The sequence below is a fragment of the Mycteria americana genome, chromosome Z (genome assembly GCF_035582795.1).
Source record: "Mycteria americana isolate JAX WOST 10 ecotype Jacksonville Zoo and Gardens chromosome Z, USCA_MyAme_1.0, whole genome shotgun sequence".
In the NCBI taxonomy this organism is placed as follows: domain Eukaryota; kingdom Metazoa; phylum Chordata; class Aves; order Ciconiiformes; family Ciconiidae; genus Mycteria; species Mycteria americana.
Window position 1 is genome coordinate 54,454,915 of NC_134396.1, and position 20,944 is coordinate 54,475,858.

Genomic DNA, 20,944 nt, shown 5'->3' on the forward strand with positions numbered 1-20,944 from the left:
TTCTAGACCTGTGTAAAGGCTAGAACAGACTATTGAATTTTCAAATTATCCCATAATTTGGTTAGAAGCAATGCTATTGTTTCTGATGAGAACAAGCAGCTGGCATAGCAGAGCAGAGAGTGGTTCAGGGGTCTGAGAGTGCACAGTGCCCTCAAATCACCCCTCACAGCAAACACCATTACACAGAATTAGGTGCCAGGTAACTGCAAAGCTACTGGAAAAGGCAGTTTCTCTCTCAATTAAGAAGGCAGCAATAGCATGGCATGATACATAGTTTGGAGAACTCCAGTGAAAATGAGCATTTTATGTTTTGCATCCCCAGGATTTTGGTGGCAAACTTTCTGAAAAGTGGACATATTTCCTCACAGAAGCTGGAGCACATTTGTAGAGAATGGCTCCTTCTGCCATTTTCTTCATCAGGAGAGATTTCAGTGGGAATGCTTCTCCTCTACTGCACATCCATTACCACATTAGTTACCAGGAAGAAGGGAAGGGGAACTAAGCACAGCAGGAAGTAAAGTTAAAGAGACGATAGTCACAACTCTACCCTGAGAAGTATCGCAAGCAGTCCCCTATCTAAACTAGGGCTGAATTCATCTTTAACCTCATTTTCATTTTGGAAAGTGTAAGCAATGTGTAGTGATAATAGCATGGTTACGCCACATCAAGGACAAGAAAGAGCTGGTCAGCTCAGCCCATAGAGGAGAATGATAAACTAGTGAAAGTATAACACAATGGCCAGGAGGAACTTCACTGGCATTTTATATTACAAACATCTTATCTTTCAGTGGAGTTAAAATTATGTATATTTTTAGTTTGACAAAATTAGCATTTTTATAAGCACAATAGCTAAAGCCTTTAACACAAAAAGATTATTTTTTATCAAAGATTAAACTAATATGTGACTTTTAAATATTATTATCTTTTCACATGTGTATATATATGCACATATAATAGCATAAAATCCATGCACACACAGCTGCTAAATAAATACATGATAAATATAGGAAAAAAGGTCAGTCAGTAGAGAAGAAAATATTGTTACAAATATTTTTTCATTTTTGAAAGAACAGTACGTCCGAAGCCAACACTTGGCCTTAGGAAAAACAATAGTAATAGATTATTCACTAAATAGATTCACTGCAAGTTTCACACATGCTTCTATTAAGCCATGGATATGATCAAGTTCTCAGACCCCGCTGAATTCATCAGCTGCCCTGTACTAATTTTGCGGAAAGAGGGAGTACATTAACTCCATGTCACAGGAGTTCCAAAACCTTCATGAAACAGAATCACCCCCGCGGAAATCTTTTAAGTTTGATGCTGAACAGAAGCCTTCCCTATTACAGTTTGAGTATTAGCCATAGTAAGTTTCTCAGGGGAATAACACTACCTCTACTGATTTTATCATGCCCTTTTCTTGTGAAATATTTCACTGAAAATAATTGGAACCTAATGATGCTTCAGAGGAGTCTCTACGCGAGAGAAAGAAATAATAAGAAATGTTATGTTTGAGACTATACTTTCTTTTCACAGGATCCTTAGACATCCAATGGGAACTGTCAGAGCCACCAATCAATTAATTTTCTAATCTCTCTGTAATGAGTTTTTTTCTCCTTCAACCCTTGTTTGTCTCCTTTGCAGCAAACAGCTGATTTTTCACTTGTGTCTTGATTTCCTTCATTTTATACAATCCTAAAACGCGAAAGTGGAATTAAAAAGGGAGCTAGCCATAACGGAACAAAATATAGCATGTCTATTCTTTAATTCCTTGGAACATGGTAAGCTCAAAAAGTAGTACACTAGGAAATTGATTTTGTCTGTCCAAAACACGTGAAAGTGTGAAGGTCATGCTGGCAGTCTGCCCTGCATTGCTGTTAAACCCCGCGATATTCATTTTGACCTCTTTCTTACTATTCTAGTAATTTCTGCACACCTTGTACCGAGTTCATGGACCGCTCCTACCGTATTCCATAGAACTACTTGCAGATGCACAGAGTATGAAGCGGTCACTTGTACTACTTTTTCCTGGAGATCTAAATAGGGCACATGAAGCCATCTTGAGGAAAAAAAAGCATGATGCAGGCAAAGAAAGAAGAAAGCATGAAGACAAAATGAACCAAAATGTGCTAAAACAGCAGTTAGATAGACATATCACTTCTCCTATTGAAAACTTGGACTTGCCAAAAAATTAAGAAATGTGTGTCTGGTTTGTTTTTTAACCTCATTCTGCTTTGTTGATTAACCTGTTTCTGCTCTTAAAATGAATTACACCATCTTGTTTCTGCACTGTATAATTCTATCAAGGAGGCGACAAATCATGCTGGCAGTAACGGTCTGCACTGAAGTGGAATGTATAGTAAAATACAGTTCTCCTCAAATGAATTGCTGAAACCGTTAATCTTTATCTAAATGCCCATAATAACTGTTTTGTTCTCTGTGGCAGTTGGGAGAAAAAAATGTCTTCCAGAAAGCATTTTGGCAGCCAATCTGCTTGTTAATAAAACCTGGAGAAACATTTGTGATTAATATAAATTACTAATTCCACTTTTAATGCCTAAACGTGACAGTGACTAATTTACACAGTTTCGCTTGAGCTGCCACTGAGTATTTCAAGTGGGACCGTGAACAAAAAATGCTGTTGCACTAGTGTATGTTTCTAAGCAAAGCTACCACAGGTGCAGCACTACAGATGAAGAACCCTATCTCTGGCAATAATCTCTAGCCATACTGGCTGATCGCTCTGCTCAGGCCACGGGGAAAGGGTCAGCAGCAAAAGCTACCTAAGACCCTCCTATTATAAGTTGGAAGTGGCATATTGTGTACAGACGTGGGAGCCAGTTACAACAAACTGTGAGGCTGTGAGGTGGCTGTTGCTTCTGCTACCGAGTTGGCAGCATTTTTTAGTGCTACAGTGGGACACAGCTAAACCTCTCCCAATTCAAGTTCGAAGCTCAGTACTGCAGCAAAGCGTGTGGGTTGGAATGTGGGTGCTTCACAGCACAGCGCCGAACAGCTGTCAAGGAGACGCCTCATTCCTCAGAGGCAGTCTTGTGATCACACAGATTACTCCAGTGAGATCCAGGGAAGAGATACAGCACCGTCAATGGTGAAAAATAAATGATATCCGTATTTCAAGGCTTCAGACAACTGGTTTGACAACTAATATCTTTGTCTTGTTATAAACATACTTTAAATGTATTCTTATGCATTATTATTAATTTGAAACTCCAGTAGCATTATAATTTTCCTGTTTATATTCAACTGCTAATAAAATAATTTTAAAAGTCTTGTGAAATACAAGAAAATTTGAGAGAAGAAATTGCTAAACAATAACGTACCCATGCCAGTTGCTCACATCTGAACTATACAACACTGTCATAATTCTCACTGGAACTTACCTTTATTTCTGAACAAACATATGGTTTGCTCCTGCATGTGTCTCTGAGAAAGAACACATTTTCTACCTTGCCGATGTGCCTATGGAGTTTTGACTATGCCATTCCTCCCTTCTAATTCTTGATGCTGTTTACAGAAAGGACCTAAGGAAGTCAGATCCCACCTCCGTGAAGCACCAATGGGAACTGCACATGTAACTCCATTCCCCTGGGGAAAACCAAGTTCATGACTTTTCTGTGCATCACCAGCCAGAAGCAGAGAGGTGTTAATACTAAGCCGTCTTCACGAGGAGAGGTTGCATTCTTTTATGGTCCCCAGGATGCTGAAGAAAGGCACAACATCTTTTTCAGCCCAAGGCTACTTTATTTCTGCTCAAGGTTTCTCAGGCTGAAATACATTCACATGTGTACAGACAGCAAGCCCTGCTGCAGCTGTGCCTAGGGATCCTGACTTCAGTCCCAATACATTCTTCAATGTCTCATAGCTGTATGTCTTCTGCAAAACTCTAAAATATTAGAGAGAAGTAGTCCACATGCAGTTTTTAATGACACAGGCATCAAGATACAGGAGGATGACCCAATATTACTAAAAGCAGCTATGTCAAAAAACACCTAAGAAGAAATCCAAGCTCATACCTTCACAATATCCCCACCTACAACTCTTAAAACATAACGTATGCTAAGCTGTTCTGGTGTATTTTTCCCTGAACACATTTTGAACACCTCTACGACTGAATTGTCAGGGCTCTTTAAATTGATTAATACACTGCCATTCCGATTATCCTTCAAATAATTAAGATCATTTCACCCCCAGAAGATCAGCAACAGCAACGTTATTCCCCATATCCATCATCAGGAGCCTGGTTACTTTTGTGCATAGAGGTATGGCATGAGTGAGATTCTGATACACCTTCAAGCCATTCTTAATTCCCTAAAGCAGTGCTGTATCTAGCTGGCTATACCACTTGATAATTTAAATATTAAATATCCATGATGTAAAAGGGAAGCCAGGGAGATTTTAAAGGCAGTAAAAATCTCATTTGGCCAATAATGTAGATCTGAGGATGACCTACTGCTTTCCTGAGGGAAAGTAGAACCATTTGGAAGTCTGAAAAGATATTTCTGTAATTTTTCAGAATAAAGCACTTCTATGCATTTCTGAATACTCTGTGAAAAATCTTATTCTATGTGATTTATATTGACTTGCCAAGAATCTTGGAGATAGGAGTATTAACTGCATGTGCCATTTTGAGCCCAGAGTCTTGGCCACCCTGGCTGAATAGTATGCCTTACTGGGGAATAAAAAGAAAAAGTTATTGAGAATTCCTTAACATTCTCCTATTTTACAGCCTCCTCTAATATCAGAGGCTTAGGTAGCTTAGAAACAAATTTGCTTCTTTTAAATCCAAGTATTTATGGAAATATGGAGTTGAATGTTGAATATTAACTTACGAAACAAGATCATCAGCCAATTGCTCAGCATGCAGAAGCATTTTTTCATTGGGGAGTTTGTTTTTGGTCTATTGGTTGCAGGCATGCATATAGACTCAGTTTGTATCATGACACACAGACAGTATCAGCAGAGAAAGTGCTGCCTTGGTGAGTTTGAGGAACAGGGAGACTAACATGCTGATGACACGGAGGCAATGAAGTACAACACTGTTATTCCAAATGTTAGTGCTACGTTATTTCCATTTCTGTTGGCATCCGCTCCATGTTACAAAACCCATACTTCCAATACAACAGCTCATTAAGCAGGTTTCAGTTTGCTCAGAAATCAAATTAGAACACTGTTACAGAGTTATAAGTCCTCAGATAATTATTAATAATACTCTCCACTTCTATGAGTTCTTTCATTCAAGGAATCTACATGCTTCACCTTATTAATCTCATAACATCCCAGTGAAGTACCGCTGCAAAGAGCCTCACCCACCACTGAAGTGCAGCCACCTCTGAGACGTTAAGTTGTAGCTGTTGAACATCAAAACTGATTTAAAGCAAGGAATGATGAATGGTCCATCAGGATTTAAAGGGCTGTGTGCAATTCATTCAACTGTACTTCCAGCAGAACACTGGAATTTAAATACTTACTTTTAAGAAAGTTGCAATGCGATTTTTACAAGAATCACAAATGTTAAAAATTACAGTAATCCATAGCCACTATAGTATGGAACATTTAGTTACCATTTCCCTTAAGGCAGGTGTGTAATATATGGCCTTATCAAGTTCCTAATGCTCCTTGGAGATCTTTTATCCAAGGTCTAACCAATCTATCTTTTTAATGTTTGTGATTTGATGATTGCATAACAACATTCAATACATGCTTTATTTTCCTACAAAATGAACTGGCCTTCATCAAGCATGTTAGATGAGAAAAAAAAAAAGACAGAGGAAAGAAAACTCTCTGCCTCATCGTTTCCATCTGTGGGCACTCCCTCATTCTTCTAATGTCCAAAATCAGTACTTCAGCAGAAAGCAACGCAAGTCACTGGTCTCCCTACAGGGGTGAAGAGCTTATACAATACGCTCATGAGACAGCTTTCAAAGTTGCAGATATATAGAACATCCTCCCCTCTTTTATATTTCTGCTGCTATCAGGATCTTAATGGCACTTGAATTTTTGAAGTATATGAATCCAAATCATCTTCTTTCAGCTTGTTATCTGAAAGACATTCATTCCCTTTGAAAAATTCAAACAATAGAGACCAGCACTTCCATGGGTTCTCTCTTCATTTTCTTATATGGATTTCTCCCGGGTCCCAAATTATTCAACAGCTTTTAACACTCCCTTTGAGGATTCTAAGAACACTACCAACGTCAAAATCTATTAGTCACTGGTGATCGTTTCTGCTTTCTTTTGAGCAGGACCAGCACTTAATTCTTCTGATGCTTTCTAACAGAAACCAGGCCTTTAATCTAGACACTAGGCTAAGCATGAATTCCCTTTTAAAGGTCACCTTCCTTGGCTGTCTAATGTTATCACACAAAAATATTTTTTAAAGTACACATTTATCAAACCCTTTCAATTGCTTTGATTTCATTCAGAACACCTCGAGTGATTCTGGTAAACCAGCTATCAAAGCAGGATTCATAGTAGCGTGGCATGTCTAAGCCCACTGCTGTCAAAGTAGCATCAGTGTTTATGCTGATCAGATCTTGACTGAAAGGTTAATGTGGGACCTGGCAATAAACAATGTTTCCCCAAAAGAAAAGTGCAATTAACACACTAAAAATGTTTGTAATTCTCTCAGCATCCTTTAATAATGTTCTTTAGTTAACCTTAATTTTTTAGCTTTTGGTGCAAACCAGGATGTCCAGAGAGAGAGAGTTCCAAAAGGGATGTTCTGACGTTGTGTCTTCAAAAAGTAACAAGAAAACACAAACACCAGCAGTACCTGCATTAACTAACACCTCTCGAATTGAAGACAGACAGCTTTTTTTCACTTGCTGAAAGACAAATCCAGCCTGCACTTTCAAAGCAAAATATCTGCTACTTAAGTCAACCATTTCCACAAGTAGAAAGAATTTTTAATAAAAGTTTAACCTACAGAGTAAATACAGTGATTCCACTGCCCCCAGTATAAGCTGAGTATGGCATGACAAGACTTACCATCAATCTGCTCTACTCATTTCTCTAGAGCTCGCACAACTCTCTAAAGCTAAAGTCCAAACTTTGCCCCAAGCCAAATCTTTGATTTTGAGTCACAGTATTGACAGAGGGGGGAAAATATCCAAACCAGGCCTTTTACAGCATATAAGTTATTGATATGAGGGAAAAACCCCACCCAAACAGGGGTTTTGCTGAAAGACCTTCTCATACAATTGCAGACTGTGTTCAGTGGAAAAAGCAAAATAATCTGTTTTCACGTATGGATAGTCTTATTTTGTTCTAGAGAAAAAGGTGCCATGGGTATTGGTCAAGAAGCTGAATAGAGATTTAGCTAAGGACTTTGTGAGACAAGTAGCATTAGAAGCGTACAAAATGACCAACTGCCTGAACAAGCAGATACACAAGGTACACAATGGGTGATTGGAAGAGATGTCCAGTCTTTATCGTAACCAGAAACAGAACAGAAACTCCCAGAAATATAGAGTATTGCCATTAAAATGGAAACTAATTTCTACCCCACAACTGTAAGGATGCTCTGAAGAAGAATCAGTATTAGGTGCATTGGTGAATATCAAGGAGCAATTTTCCTTTACACAAAAGCAACTTTAAAATCAGGGTGACAGTGTCTTTACATTTACTTTGGTAAATGCATAGATAAAACGTCCACTGTGCTTTCTTTGAATTTCCAAGATGGTATAATTTGCCACTTATGCCAAGGTCAGTTTGCTGGTTAAGAGATTTGTCTTTACCAGTACGACTGGTTACAGAGAAACCATATATTCTAAGTGTTGGATGCAAAAAAAAAAAAAGCGTTTCTAGAGTATTACTAGTTAAATATTACTGTGCTACACCAGCTGGGATACAATAACAAAAGTAACACCTGACTTCCTCAAAAAAAAAGTAAGTAACCTAACCACTAGCCAAACTGTCTACAGTAACCCTTAATTGATTCTAATACTCTCCAGGATGCAACTGAGTAGTCACACTGGTTTCTTTACATTATCTCCTTTTCCAGCAGGAATTTCCTCAAGTAAGTCAGACTCAAAACCTGAGAAATACTATACTTATGTCCTCAGATGGCACGTCCTACCAGGAGATCGACAGTCAGCAGTATAAATTGCTGAGCTGACAACACCAACTGGTTCTGAAAAAGAGGGATTTTCAGGTCTATAACAGGATGAAAAAAGAGAGAGAAGTGTAGTTTTTTGGGGGGACTCACATTTACCATTTCTGATAGGCCAAGATTACAGTTCACAGTCTTTCTGTTTCATGCTCCCATTATATCAGACTAAACTTCTGGCAAATATGTGGAGATCCCTAAGTCAAATAATCATCTTACAGTGAGTTGTGCCTGTTCATGCAAAACATTGATATCCATTAATATTAAGCTGGTGCTCAAGCAAGCGCAATGAGCTCTATGCAGCTGTTTAACACCATTCTTTGAGTACATGAAAAATAACACGTAACTGTTAATAAACTAAAGTGTAAAGATTTCTCAGTCGTTTTCTCCCATATTCTCACAGGCTATTCAACCTTCCCTCTATGAAGTCCCCTTTCTTAATTCTTGCTATACTGAAACCAATCCTAAAAGAATAACAGCCAAGCTGGCAATCTGGGAAGCTATTCCAGGTTCTTAGTCATGGAAAGCTTTTGTTAGGTCTGTGTTAATTTCCATAAAAAGTGCCCTTCCTATGCGAACTGCTGATTTGTATAGTGATATGTACAGTTCCTCCCTGTCAGTTAGATTTCTAACATCTGTCAATAACTCTTCATTAATAACCAAAAATCCTTAGCAAGACCACCACCATCACCAAGCAGTGGTGGTTTCATGTCCTCCCCCATCTCCAGAAATTCAGTGGCTAGGCCACCTGGAAAACGCATTTCAGTACAGGTTCTACTGCAAGCATCTCAGGTGGAAAGGAGGGAACAGGAATGAGGCAACTTGATGATAACGATTTTAAAATATGCTTACAGCTTTGAGACAAAAAGCCAGTAACCCTCCCAAAAATTAACCTGGTCATGAAACATAGAATTCCACAGGACAGAGAAACTGCTAGAGGATTGTAGGAGAGACTAAAGAAAAATAATAGCACAAACACTCAACACTAAAACACACACAAAAAATGGCAGAAGGGAGAAGAGAGAATAAGTTCAGCTTAACTGTCATCAGAGACTGTGACTGCCTCAATAAGAGTTCAACTAGAGACCTTATTAACAAGATAAGCTAACTTAATAGGCAAAAGTAAGACAAAAAGGAGTGGAGGTATTATAAACACTTTTTTCTACTACTGTTTTTTCCTTAAGATCTTTTGAATCAGAGAAGCCTTCAGAGGTGTGCAGATGGTTGCAGAGAGATGGTCCAACTACCTGGCAGCTGTTAGAGAGAAATGACAGCAGGATTCAAACAGTTCCACAGTGTTTGGAACATGGTGAGGACAACCTCCAGTCACAGAGATGGAACAAGCTAATAGAGAAGAGATAATTTTATATTTGAAATTATGAAAATCACAAGTTCTCCTATAGAAGCAGCAGCTAAGACCGTCAGGGTGGAAATGTCATTTGGATAAAAGCCCTCAGGAGATAAAAGTCAGAAATTTCAGGAAAAGAATGAATTAGTGCAGAGAAACAAGGATGATGAGGAACAAAGGCAAATATTAAGAAAATCAAGGGAATAGGTAACAGCAGGTTCCCTGGGAATATATTCTGTGAAGAAAAGGAGTACAGGAGGGCTGGATGTTATTAAGAAGAAGTGTATGTACAACTGTAAGTACAACTTTACAAACTCAGTTTCTTCATTTAATCACAAATTTAAGAATTATTTTAAAATATTATTTATAACCATAATTAAATTAAAATAATAAAAGCATACTATCCTGGTGCGGTCAGGGGCAATATGGTTACAACAAAAGCTTCCTGAATTGACAGTCAGAAGCTTCATGCAAATAAATGGTGACAGCAAAGATACAGTGATAATGACACATCATGAAAGGTGATACAAAGAAACAGAATAAGCATTTTGAAATAAAATCAGAAAGACACATGAATGAGATAAAACTAGAAAGAAACAGTAACAAAAGGTTACACAAATAAACCACAGGTAAGACAACAGGATTTTTAAAAGATGAAAGGAGCTCTTTTCTCAATAACAATGGAGAAAGAACTACTTAAGTTATGTTTAGATACATTACATGTAGCGCCTGCTAACTGCTAGCAAAAACCTTCAACATCTTGTGGAGAACAGGACAGCAGCAAGCAGACTGTGAAGAAAAGCAAACCTACCTGGTCTTTCTAAGAAAAGGGTATAAGCATATATAAATGACAATATTCACAGTGATCAAATTACTAAATAAACAATACATATAAAATCTTGGAGGATAAGATGATAAAAACAGCATTGATTTCTTAAGGATAAATCACATCAAACACCGAATTCTTTGATGGACTAACTGGACTGATCACTCAGAGAAAAGCATATGCTACAGCTTCATATTAGTACAACTTCTGACACTACACCAACAATACATTGTTTTCCAGAAAAGAGCAATGTGGTCTAGCTTAAACTGAAACAGGAGCTTCGTTCCTAAAACTGCAGTCAGCCTTCTGCAGTAATCTGTACCAGTCTGGTTCTAGTCATGTCTTCATTTATTATTTCAACAGCTGTGATGTATATTTGCCGAGTTATTATTGGTATTTTATTAAATACTTAGCACATTTATAAAAATAAAACACCTGGAATTAAGTTAAAGTAATGAAAATTATACCCTCATTTTGAATTATATAATTATATAACATACATTTTAAGATCTTTTCTTTTTCCTCTTCTTTGCTTTTGTGTTCATGTCCCCTTGCACAGTACCCCACCTTAACCTGCATACCCAAACTTACGTTCCCATCCATAGGACATTAAAATCACGCTCATACCACTAAGTATTTAGTTTCTGCTTTCTCTATATTTCATTTTCTTCTGTTTCAGTAGTAATACTATTTTGTCTGTTTTCAGGCTAACATACACTAACCTGAGATGACCACCTGCTAACAACTAAGTAAAAATTGAGACTTCAGGTCATGATCTATTATTTACTTTCCCCAGCCCCACACTGTGCACTCCCTAACTAAATAGAAGTTAATTTCTCTGTAAATATGTAATAACCTTTTCTTCTGTCAAAAGTAAATTTAAACAGTGTGTGTTGATTGCATGTCTGCAATGTTGAATTCACTTCTTCAATGTAAATTTGATATCAGAAATTTTTGTTATTGTATTTTCCTAGAATGAACATGTAAAGAAGGGAGATCCAAGTTCATCTGAGCAATATGTGAAGGCAATGGCATAACAAGGAAAAGTGGCATTTTCAAAACCAACAGTTCAGAAAAAGAGAAACTGATTGTTCTCAAATTATTGCATTTTCTGAAAATAATGGAAGCAAGAGAGGCAAGTCACATTCTTAAAAGGTAAACTGTGAAGATTTTAAAAAAATCACCAGACAGTAATTAAGCTATATATCTAACCAACCACTTAATATTTCTGTCTTTCCAGAGATCTAGACTACACCACATATTTTGTAACCCTTAAACAGAATATACCAGGCTGATGCTACATAGCCAGCCTGCCCCTTCTCCTGCAGAGAGGGCCCAGGTTTCAGATCTGCTGAGGAAAGGAAACCTTCCCTGGCAAAGCAGTGATTTCTTGAACACGCAGATACAGAAAGGCAATAAAGGTGGCCTCCAAAGCCTCCTGCAATTCTGATGAGGAAACAAGGAGCAACATTTCACCATCTTGTTTCTTCAGCACAAACTAAGAGAAAAACATTCCACGATGGACAATTCTCCCCGAGAAGGTTTGCATTTAACTGTTAACTTAGTTTACAGTGCTTCCCCACAATTGCTGCAATGCCAACCTTGTTATTGTCCTCAGCAGAGTGAAGGATGAAGGCAAAAAATACTTAAACTACAGAAAAGGAGGAAAAATGCTTTTGTGTCCCAGAAACATGCCTAAAAATTTAATTTCAGTGAATACTGGGCCAATAAGCTACTAGTAAATGAACATCTCTTTGCTGCTCATTTTTTTCTATTTTACCTTTCATTAAAAAAGAATAATTCCTTCTAAATGCAGTTGAATATCATAAAGCTTTTCATATTTTAAAGCACTTTGGAACAATTATTTTGAAGGAAGCCCTTGACAGTTAAATGACTCAGTTAAATGAATGTTATAGAAGATACATAATAATTTTTAGTAAAATATTGAATTTAACCACAAATGAGGAAAACCAGGCATAAGCAACCTGGGCATATTTGAATATTAATGTCTTGCTTGAGAGTTCAATGGATTTTGTATGTTCTAACAATGAAGCTACTAGCTAGATAGACCAAGCTGAGATTTCTCATATTTTTTTCCTTCACTTTCATGTTTGGTTTTCACCTTTATCAAACATTTCTCTTTCTTTCTTTTTTAAAATTTAGAAAACCAATTTGTTTGTTTGTTTGTTTTTAATGCTTGCAGCTATTGATGACATTCCTGTGCTACGTTTTATTGAGACCATGTAACAGTAAAGACTACATTCCTTAGCTTAAGCATTCCTGCTTGCTTTACTGATGATGCTCAGGAACTGAATTAAAAAAAAAACAACCCAAACCAACCAAACAAAAAAACCCACCAAAAAATCCAGTGTTCCCAGGGACCCTGATATCAGAGTTTGAATGACACAAAACTCCTGTTGAAGTTAATGGGAAGCTTTTGTGAGTTACACAAATAGGACTGGGCCAACACAGTACAGATTTATTTAACCTAGAACATTATCCATTTAACTCTGACATCTTTATGTGATTTCTCATGACCATATTAAAAAACAGTTTTAAGTAACATTACAGTTTGTTTTTTAAACTAATAATAAATTATTTATTATTATTATTATTATTGTGCTTCAGCATAAGAACAAGGCATTGTTCTGATGCTGAACCACCACTCATTAGAGGTGTTTATTGCCTGGAAGAAAAAGAAATGAATGGAAAACTATCCACTAGGAATGTATTTCCCTGTAGATTTAGAAAGGGAAAAGGAAAATCTCAATGCTGAAGAAATGAGGCTGAAAAACAGAGATCATACATACTCAGTTTCTCTGGTGAAATGAGGTGGAATGACTGTTTCACAGTAGAAAGGCCAGCTACACATATGAAGGCAATATTTATTGCGATCTACAGTCTGTCTAAAGCTTTCAACTCTCTAGCCTAACACTAAAAACAGAAAAAGAAATATTGCTGGAGCAGTCAAAACTTTTTAGGAGTGGAAGATTCAGGTACAAAACAAATTGATGAAATAAGACCTTTGTTGGAGGATTAAAGAAATGAGACAGCTGAAGCAGTATCAGCTGCACAGTGGGGTCAAGGAATCATTTTGCTTAACCCACTGGTTTTTAACCTCCTGATGTTTTTACTTCCTTAGCCCCAGATGTTATCCTGCACCTCCTCTGGGTGCCCAGACCAGCCCCGATGCAGGCCTCCATGGAGGAGACCGCAGAGCTCTGGGAGGGTGCTCCCCATTGCTTCGGACAGTGGACATGAAGGTGTGTGAGCCCATTCACACTCCCCTGCTTGCCGCCTGCTCCCACAGCACCCCACATCGCCCATGCTGACAGAAACAGCTCATCCAAGAAAAAGGGGGGAAACACGAGGAAGGAAGAAAAAAGGAGCCACTTTGCTTGATGCTAGGAGTATTTACCCTAAGAAATTACAACCTTAAATACCGCTGGACTACTGACGTCAGCAGCCACACCACTTACAAGCTACAGAGACCTCACTTTCCTTCGGTGATAAATATGACAGAGACAAGAGTATTTAATCTGTAAGAAAATTCAGGAATTTCACATGCAAAGGATTAATCATTTTTCCTCATATTTGGGGACAGCTTCCATCCTACCCTTCTTGCCCCCTCCTCCTCCTCCAACTCAGAGTGCTGGAATAAACGTAATAGTGCGTTTTGCTTTAAGTCAGCCACGGTTCAGTGAACAGGCTGACATGCTATTTCATGTGTGAAAAGAAGCTGTGATTTAATCTCATTTTCACTAGCTAGATTCCTAGCTAATGTATCTGGGGATAGTTAAGCCTGCATTCATTGTAAGACATCTGCATTATATACCATTTGGCCCTCTGTATTTCCACAGAGCACAGGTGAAAAATTAGCTGGCTTTCTTGCACCTGCTGTGCAACAGCGGTAAATCCTTATATACTCACAGATGTAGAAGTATTCCCGGCCTGGCCTGAACTCAAATCCTAGCGAGAAGGGCGTGAAGAGCTGGAACTTCTCTGAGAACTTCAATGGTCCATTCGGGGAATGCGGCCGATTACACTCCCACCTCTTGAACCCTTTGGAGGTGTGGTCGCAGGAGCTGTAGCCATCAAAGTTCACCATGTACAGAACATAGCGTTCGGTCTTATCTTCTGGCACTGAGTCTTCATAGTGAGGGCAGAACACATCCAGGTAGTCATTGATGCAGACATCGATGTGGTAGTCGCCCCGCTGGAATCTGAAATCACAGGAAGAGTTTAGACGTAAGCACAGTTAACTCAGGATGACCTTGTTGCAGGATAACGTTCTCGTAAAAGGGGCATCACTAATGGCTCTTCATTTCACCCCAGCCATCCACATCCACTCTCAAAAATAACCCTTACAATTCACCAGAGCTATCAGAGACTGCTTATAGAGGACTACGCTCATATGACCTTCTGGATAAAGGTTTTGCTCTCTTCCCTTACAAAATGAGTCTGTTGCTAACGCACACCAAGTTATAGGCTATCTTTCCCTATGGTTTATTGAATAAACAAAGAAAGTGCCTGCTTTATTCGGTTGTGGGTTTGGGTTTTTTAATTGGAAAAAGAAGCAAGAAGAAGCAAAGAAGCCAAAACTGTATCAGCCTCCCCAAATCAGTGTCTATATAAACTTCTACATATGCACGCAAATAAATAACCCAAGCATATCCTCTTCTCTGAATCAGGCAGTAATCACCCCTGTGCTGAAAGCTGATTTTACTACAAGTACTTATAGTTACTACAAGAGCACAAACAGGTTTACTCTTTCTTCATGATTAGCAGCAGTTTGTCAAGATGCAAAGAAAATCCTGTATTGCTTTTTAAAGATATTTGAAAAGCAGTGCATCTCCTTTGCCGAAAATACACAGTGGAGACATTGCTCTGTTCAGATAAAAGGACTCTGGGATATGAAATATCAGCACTCAGCCTAACGCGACAGTCCTGAATGAGTGCCAGCTGAGAAATGCAGTGCAAGGCACCAGCCCAGATGCACTTTATTATCACTATTATTATTACTCCTTAGAGATGTGGGATTTTTGTTTTGCTGGGGGTGGGGAGGGTCCTTTTTGCTCCCCTCCACATTTCACTTACATTACCTCTCTAATGCCTACCATAGTATCTGGAAGAAACTATGGGAACATATTCACTGCCTCCATGGGAGCTTATACTGTGATGGATTTAATGATTCCATAAACCTGGTCTGTACGTCTACCGAACTCCCTGGGGCAGCCAAAGAAACCAACCACTGACCTACTCCACTTCAGGCTGACTGGGCTACTTGTAGCTTCTCTCTTTCATGGCTGCAGTTGTCAAGTGTACCACAGAGCAATAAAAAGGCCATGACAGATTTAACTATAATACTTCTTTTTAGCTGAGGGGCATATTTTAAACACCTGATGGGCTTGAAATCTGCCATCTGGATCCTTCTATCTAATTTCAGAGAAAAAGCAATGATCTGCTGGCCCTCCAAGGATAAATTCAGAGCAAACTACACCTTTTCATATCCCTACAATAATTTAACTTCAATAAAATAGCTTTTTAAAGGGAAAAAACTGAACACGCATCAAAGCATGATATATCTGTATAATTTCAGCCAGTGCACAGCCTCACAGTTCCACTCTGTAACATCGAAAAGCCTCTCTGAACCACAGTTCTTCCAGGAGAATTTACATTTATCTAAATCATCAGTTAAAAATATATTTTTGTACTCCAGTGCTTTCAAAACCTGTCACCTCAACAGATACCGTCTTAACACATTTGCAAAAATGTATTGTTTTCAAATTGGTGTCTGTTCTCTGTATCAGTTAACAGCATGCCATTTCTTACAGGTAACAAAAAAGAGTATCTTGTAAGTTATGAATAGGAAAGCCACATTCTGGCAATGGTATCTCTATTTTATTTTTTTAATTACAGTTTTAATACATAAAAATGAATAAGTATTTATATATTTGTGTTTGTGTTTGTGTGTGCATGCTTTTTTTTAACCATGCAGGTGACAGACAATGCAGTTTTCTCAAGGGATTCTAAAGATCACCTCTTATACCAGCCTATGCCTTCACAATAATGCCCAATTATGGTTTTGTGACAGAAACTACATGTTTTCAGAACTACAATTCTGTAATTGTAGACATGCAGGATCAGAGTGGTCTCCTTAACATTAGACTTTTACAATACAAACAACCTTATGTGAACTGCTTCTTCACATTCTCTTTAAGTCAATGGAGAAAAATAGGAACTTCTCTAGTCCAATTCATCTGGCCTGTTTAGGCCCAAGGTACGCTGGAATGAGACGGATCACACTCCAGAAGCAGCTATTTCTCTCCTTTAACTAAAAGGACAGTCTAGACAGACACTTCCCAGACAGAACCTGTACTGTAAATAGCTGAATTTGAAGGGAAGAATCTGATCGCACAGTCTATGATAATGGAGATGATAAATACAAAGTGACAACTTTGACAGACAACGAAATTTGTGATCACACCTTAAATCCACATTAGCAATGAAATCAAACTTGTAATCTGCACCTGTTCTACCCAGCACTGCGCACAAAGAGCTCATCTGACTCCCTTTTGGCAAAGTCCCCTACTGTATTCTTGCTTAAACAAAAACCACAACACAACCACGACACAACTGCCCTCTTTGATCATGGGTATTTTAGCAGCTTCATTCTTATTTCTCCTTCCCTAAGTGCTGAAGCAGTTGAGTGTCTTCATTCACCCCAGCACACCCTTGCCTGTCAAACACAAGGAAAGTAAGAAGCAAGCGCTGCCTGCAAAGCAGGTCTGAGGGTGAAGCACACAACCAAGTCCTTTTTATCCCAGTGTCCTTCCTTCCCCACTCCCCTGCTCTCTCAGTATTTTCATTCCACAGTCATTTGCCATAGCCAGAAAGTGTTTACATTTATGCATCTAAAAAAGGAAGAAGATGGTCCATATTTTAAGTGATCTAAATTGGCCTTTAGCCGAGAGTGCTGGCACAGCAGTGAACCTGCTTCAGGGAAAACGTGTACCAAGGTATTTTATCAAGCAGCTCTGAGTGAAGTCTCTTCACTCCATATATTAACAGTGTCCTGGTTTCAGCTGAGACAGAGTTAATTTTCTTCCTAGTAGCTGGTATAGTGCTATGTTTTGGATATAGTATGAGAATAATGTTGGTAACACACTGATGTTTTAGTAGTTGCTAAGTAGTGCTTATACTAAATCAAGGACTTCGCAGCTTCCCATGCTCTGCCAGGTGCACAAGAAGCTGGGAGGGGGCAGGGTCAGGACAGCTGACCCCAACTGGCCAAAGGACTATTCCATACCGTATGATGTCACGCCCAGTATATAAACTGGGGGAGTTGGCTGGGGGGCAGTGATAGCTGCTCGGGGATGGTCTGGGCATCGGTCAGTGGGTGCTGAGCAATTGCATTGTGCATCACTTGTTTTGTATATTCTATTATTATTGTTGTTGTTGTTATTTTCTCTTCCTCTGCTGTTCTGTTAAACTATCTTTATCTCAACCCACGGGTTTTACTTTTTTTTCCCGATTCTCTCCCCCATTCCACTGGGGGGGGAGTGAGCGAGCAGCTGTATGGTGCTTAGTTGCCAACTGGGGTTAAACCACGACAAACAGCAATACTGAAAAGAAGTTATTAGCCAACCTAGAAGCAGAAAGCAGGTATTTATTTCCCCTCTTGTAAATCTTAAAGAAGTCAGTAATCAAAACCTCAGCATGTGTACTGAGGAGATGTAGAACTAATTTTACTTTTCCAAAAGAGGCTACAAGATCTCCAGCATGCGTCTTGGAGTGAATTGAGACCATTCTTGTTTCTGCTGCTACAAGGCAGTGTGTTGTATTTACCTTCTCAAAGAAGAAACACAAAGGCCTCTAACCTGAACAGAAAGGCGAGGGATGACCATGAGTGACTCACAAAAAAATTCATCAGCTCAGACTCCTCAAAGCTATTAAAGGAAACACTTCAGAAACACATTTCCAAGAATTTTAAACCACATTCAAGAGGAAAACACTTAACATTTACAGGCTGAAAACCTCTTATTAGTAGTGTAAGGTCAGGTATTAGAGTGAAACGAAAGTTCCACTTCAAATGAAAGCATGTATCAATGTTTAGCTACCCACATATGTTGAGAAGCACAACATGTAAAGGGAAGGTGGAATCTGTTAACAGATATATTTATAGAGATGATAGGAATAGTAGATCTCCTGTTGACTGCATTCAAGGTTTAATAAGTTTGTCCCTCTTTTCAGTCCCGTTCAGAATAGAAAGCTTGCTTTCCTACACTCTCTAGTAATACTACTGATGTACTACTTTTCCTTTTCTCAATTAGGTCTTCATCCTATTCTGCCAGATCCTCACCTGGACTCCCATGCCCTTCTGGAACCACGCAGTAATCAGGATCTTTATATAAATCCCACTATGAGGAAGAAACCAGTCCTATCTAGATTTTGCACAACAGAATATTGTGTTGTGGTAGAAACCACCCAAAAAGGCTTTTCCAAAACTCTCACGATCTACAAACCTTCTTGCAAAAAATGCCATTTGTCTCTGTGCACTCTGGCTTACACACAGCAAAACACAGCTATTCTTCAAACATAATTAACCTTAGTTTTGTGTCAGGTGGCATTCAAACAGTGTCTTGGAAACCTGCATACTACAAAGCTAGCTATTAGGTGGTAGGGCTATAAAAGCCATTTTGAAAACAGAAACAGATAGTTAAGTAGCTTCTAAACCTAAATATTTCCATGACCAACAAACATCAGCTTGCTACACAAAACTCGCATACTGCTTCCAGCAAAGACACTCATATGAATGTTTCTGTGCTCAGGTGTCACTGATGAAATGTCCAGGTATTCAGGACGCAGAGAAAGAACCTCATGATAATTTTAACCACAGAACCACAAGACTAGCAAAACATTTTCAAAGTAATTAATGCCTTCTGTATTCTGTTCATCCATTAACACAAGTGAAAGTATACAGTCTGTGCGCATGCTTCTCTTCATAATTTTAAGCTCTGGAGCATATGTGGCTTGTCTTGAATTTAATAACTTTGCTGGTCACTGAAACAAGTGATGATTTATTTAAACAGATACTTAGAATGGAACAACGGTTTTGTGTGTTTGTTTTTTGTTTCTTTCTTCCTTTCTTTCTTGGAATAAACACTATAAAATCCAGTTAAGAACAGCACAAATAACACTAATTGCCCATTATCATTTAGATAGATAAAAAATTGCAATAGCTTCTGCTTGTTGCTTCCCATACCAATCTTAATAGTTATATTCTATCACCCTTCCTGTAAAATCAACACACCAGATGCTCTACTTCAAGATAAGTGTACTGGAAAATTTTTGTTTTACTATGTCAACCTTTCTTTATTTGGAGTCTGTTCTGTCAAATTCATGCGGCAAGGCTTCATTGTGAACCAGAAAAGACTTCAATAACTGCTCTAACAATGAACTATGAAATTCTGGTCTTCAGTCTGGCATCAGAAGGGATCAGATGCAAATGGCCCCAACTCTGCTGCCTGGAGCCTCCACAGCCTGTACAATGGAGAGAGGACACTGCCACTGCTGAATGCCTTACACCAGTTGCCTTGCTCTCAAATGATAATCCGAAATGCAAAGCAACATCAACAAAATTCACTGACTTGATTTATTCTTGGGGTAAATACAAACCATAATTACCTACAGTTCTTCAGAAACAGCACAGCAAAAAGTTACTTGTTCTGTTTCCTAAGGAAAAAAGGCTTCTGTGAGCATCACGTGTGCATATCCCTGTAACTACTGGTCACTCAGTTCCTCCTCTTTACCTCCACGGCCACCAAGTCAGTTTTAACTAAATTTAATGGAGACAGAGAGGTCTCAGAGATAACTCCATTCCTACAAGTATCATGAAAAAAGCAGTCAGGTGAGAAGATCCCATAAGTATCCCAAGAAAGGCTGAACCACCAGTAGGTTAAATGTTATTAGACAATAGAAACACCTCTTACAAATGCTCTAGACACAGGAAAAGCTTCAACTGGAAAAATACAGAAATAGGTTGAAATTTAAGTTTATATCTGTTAGCTAGTTATGAAAGAAACTATTTGCTTAAATTATTAAGAACAGAGAGATTAGTATGAAGTAGGTATTTGTATACGCAATAATACACAAAACCCAAACATTTTCTGGAAAACGTTAACATCTTTAAAAGGACAACATTTTAATTGCTCTTAGGATGCGATGATGTCAGTTATTTACCACTCCACACTACTGAGCTTGCTCACAGCTTTTGCCTCTGTTTAGGTGGCAAGTGTAGTGTATTCGACCAGCCCAAGCTCTACTCACATGCTGTGACTGGAACACAGTAGGGTAACTTGTGCCTTGCTATTCTTTTAGACAGTCCAAGCCCCCTCATTTCAACTAACTTAAAGCTGTTATGTGTGATGGGGGAAATCTTGTGGTTGTTAATTATCTGAGGGGTTGTGGGATTAAGCGTACCATTTTACTGCAGATAATTTGAAAGATGCTATTTCTGCGCTATGCAAAAATAACCTCTTTAATGCTTTTCTGTTCTTTTTACTGGCTTTGTCACAACATTTAATAAACTCTGTTCCCATAGCTCTGCTGACATCAACAATGATCCTGATGCACAAACAAT

General features: G+C 38.5%; 1 protein-coding gene across 2 annotated transcripts in view; it reads right to left on the bottom strand.

Annotated features, from left to right (window-relative positions):
* Positions 1–20,944, bottom strand: part of EFNA5 (ephrin A5) — a 215,702-nt gene that overhangs the window by 29,187 nt on the left and 165,571 nt on the right. For both annotated transcript variants that reach the window (XM_075527191.1, XM_075527190.1), the window contains one exon: positions 14,233–14,525. In XM_075527191.1, coding sequence (XP_075383306.1) covers positions 14,233–14,525 — 293 coding nt within the window. The remainder of the gene's footprint in view (positions 1–14,232; positions 14,526–20,944) is intronic.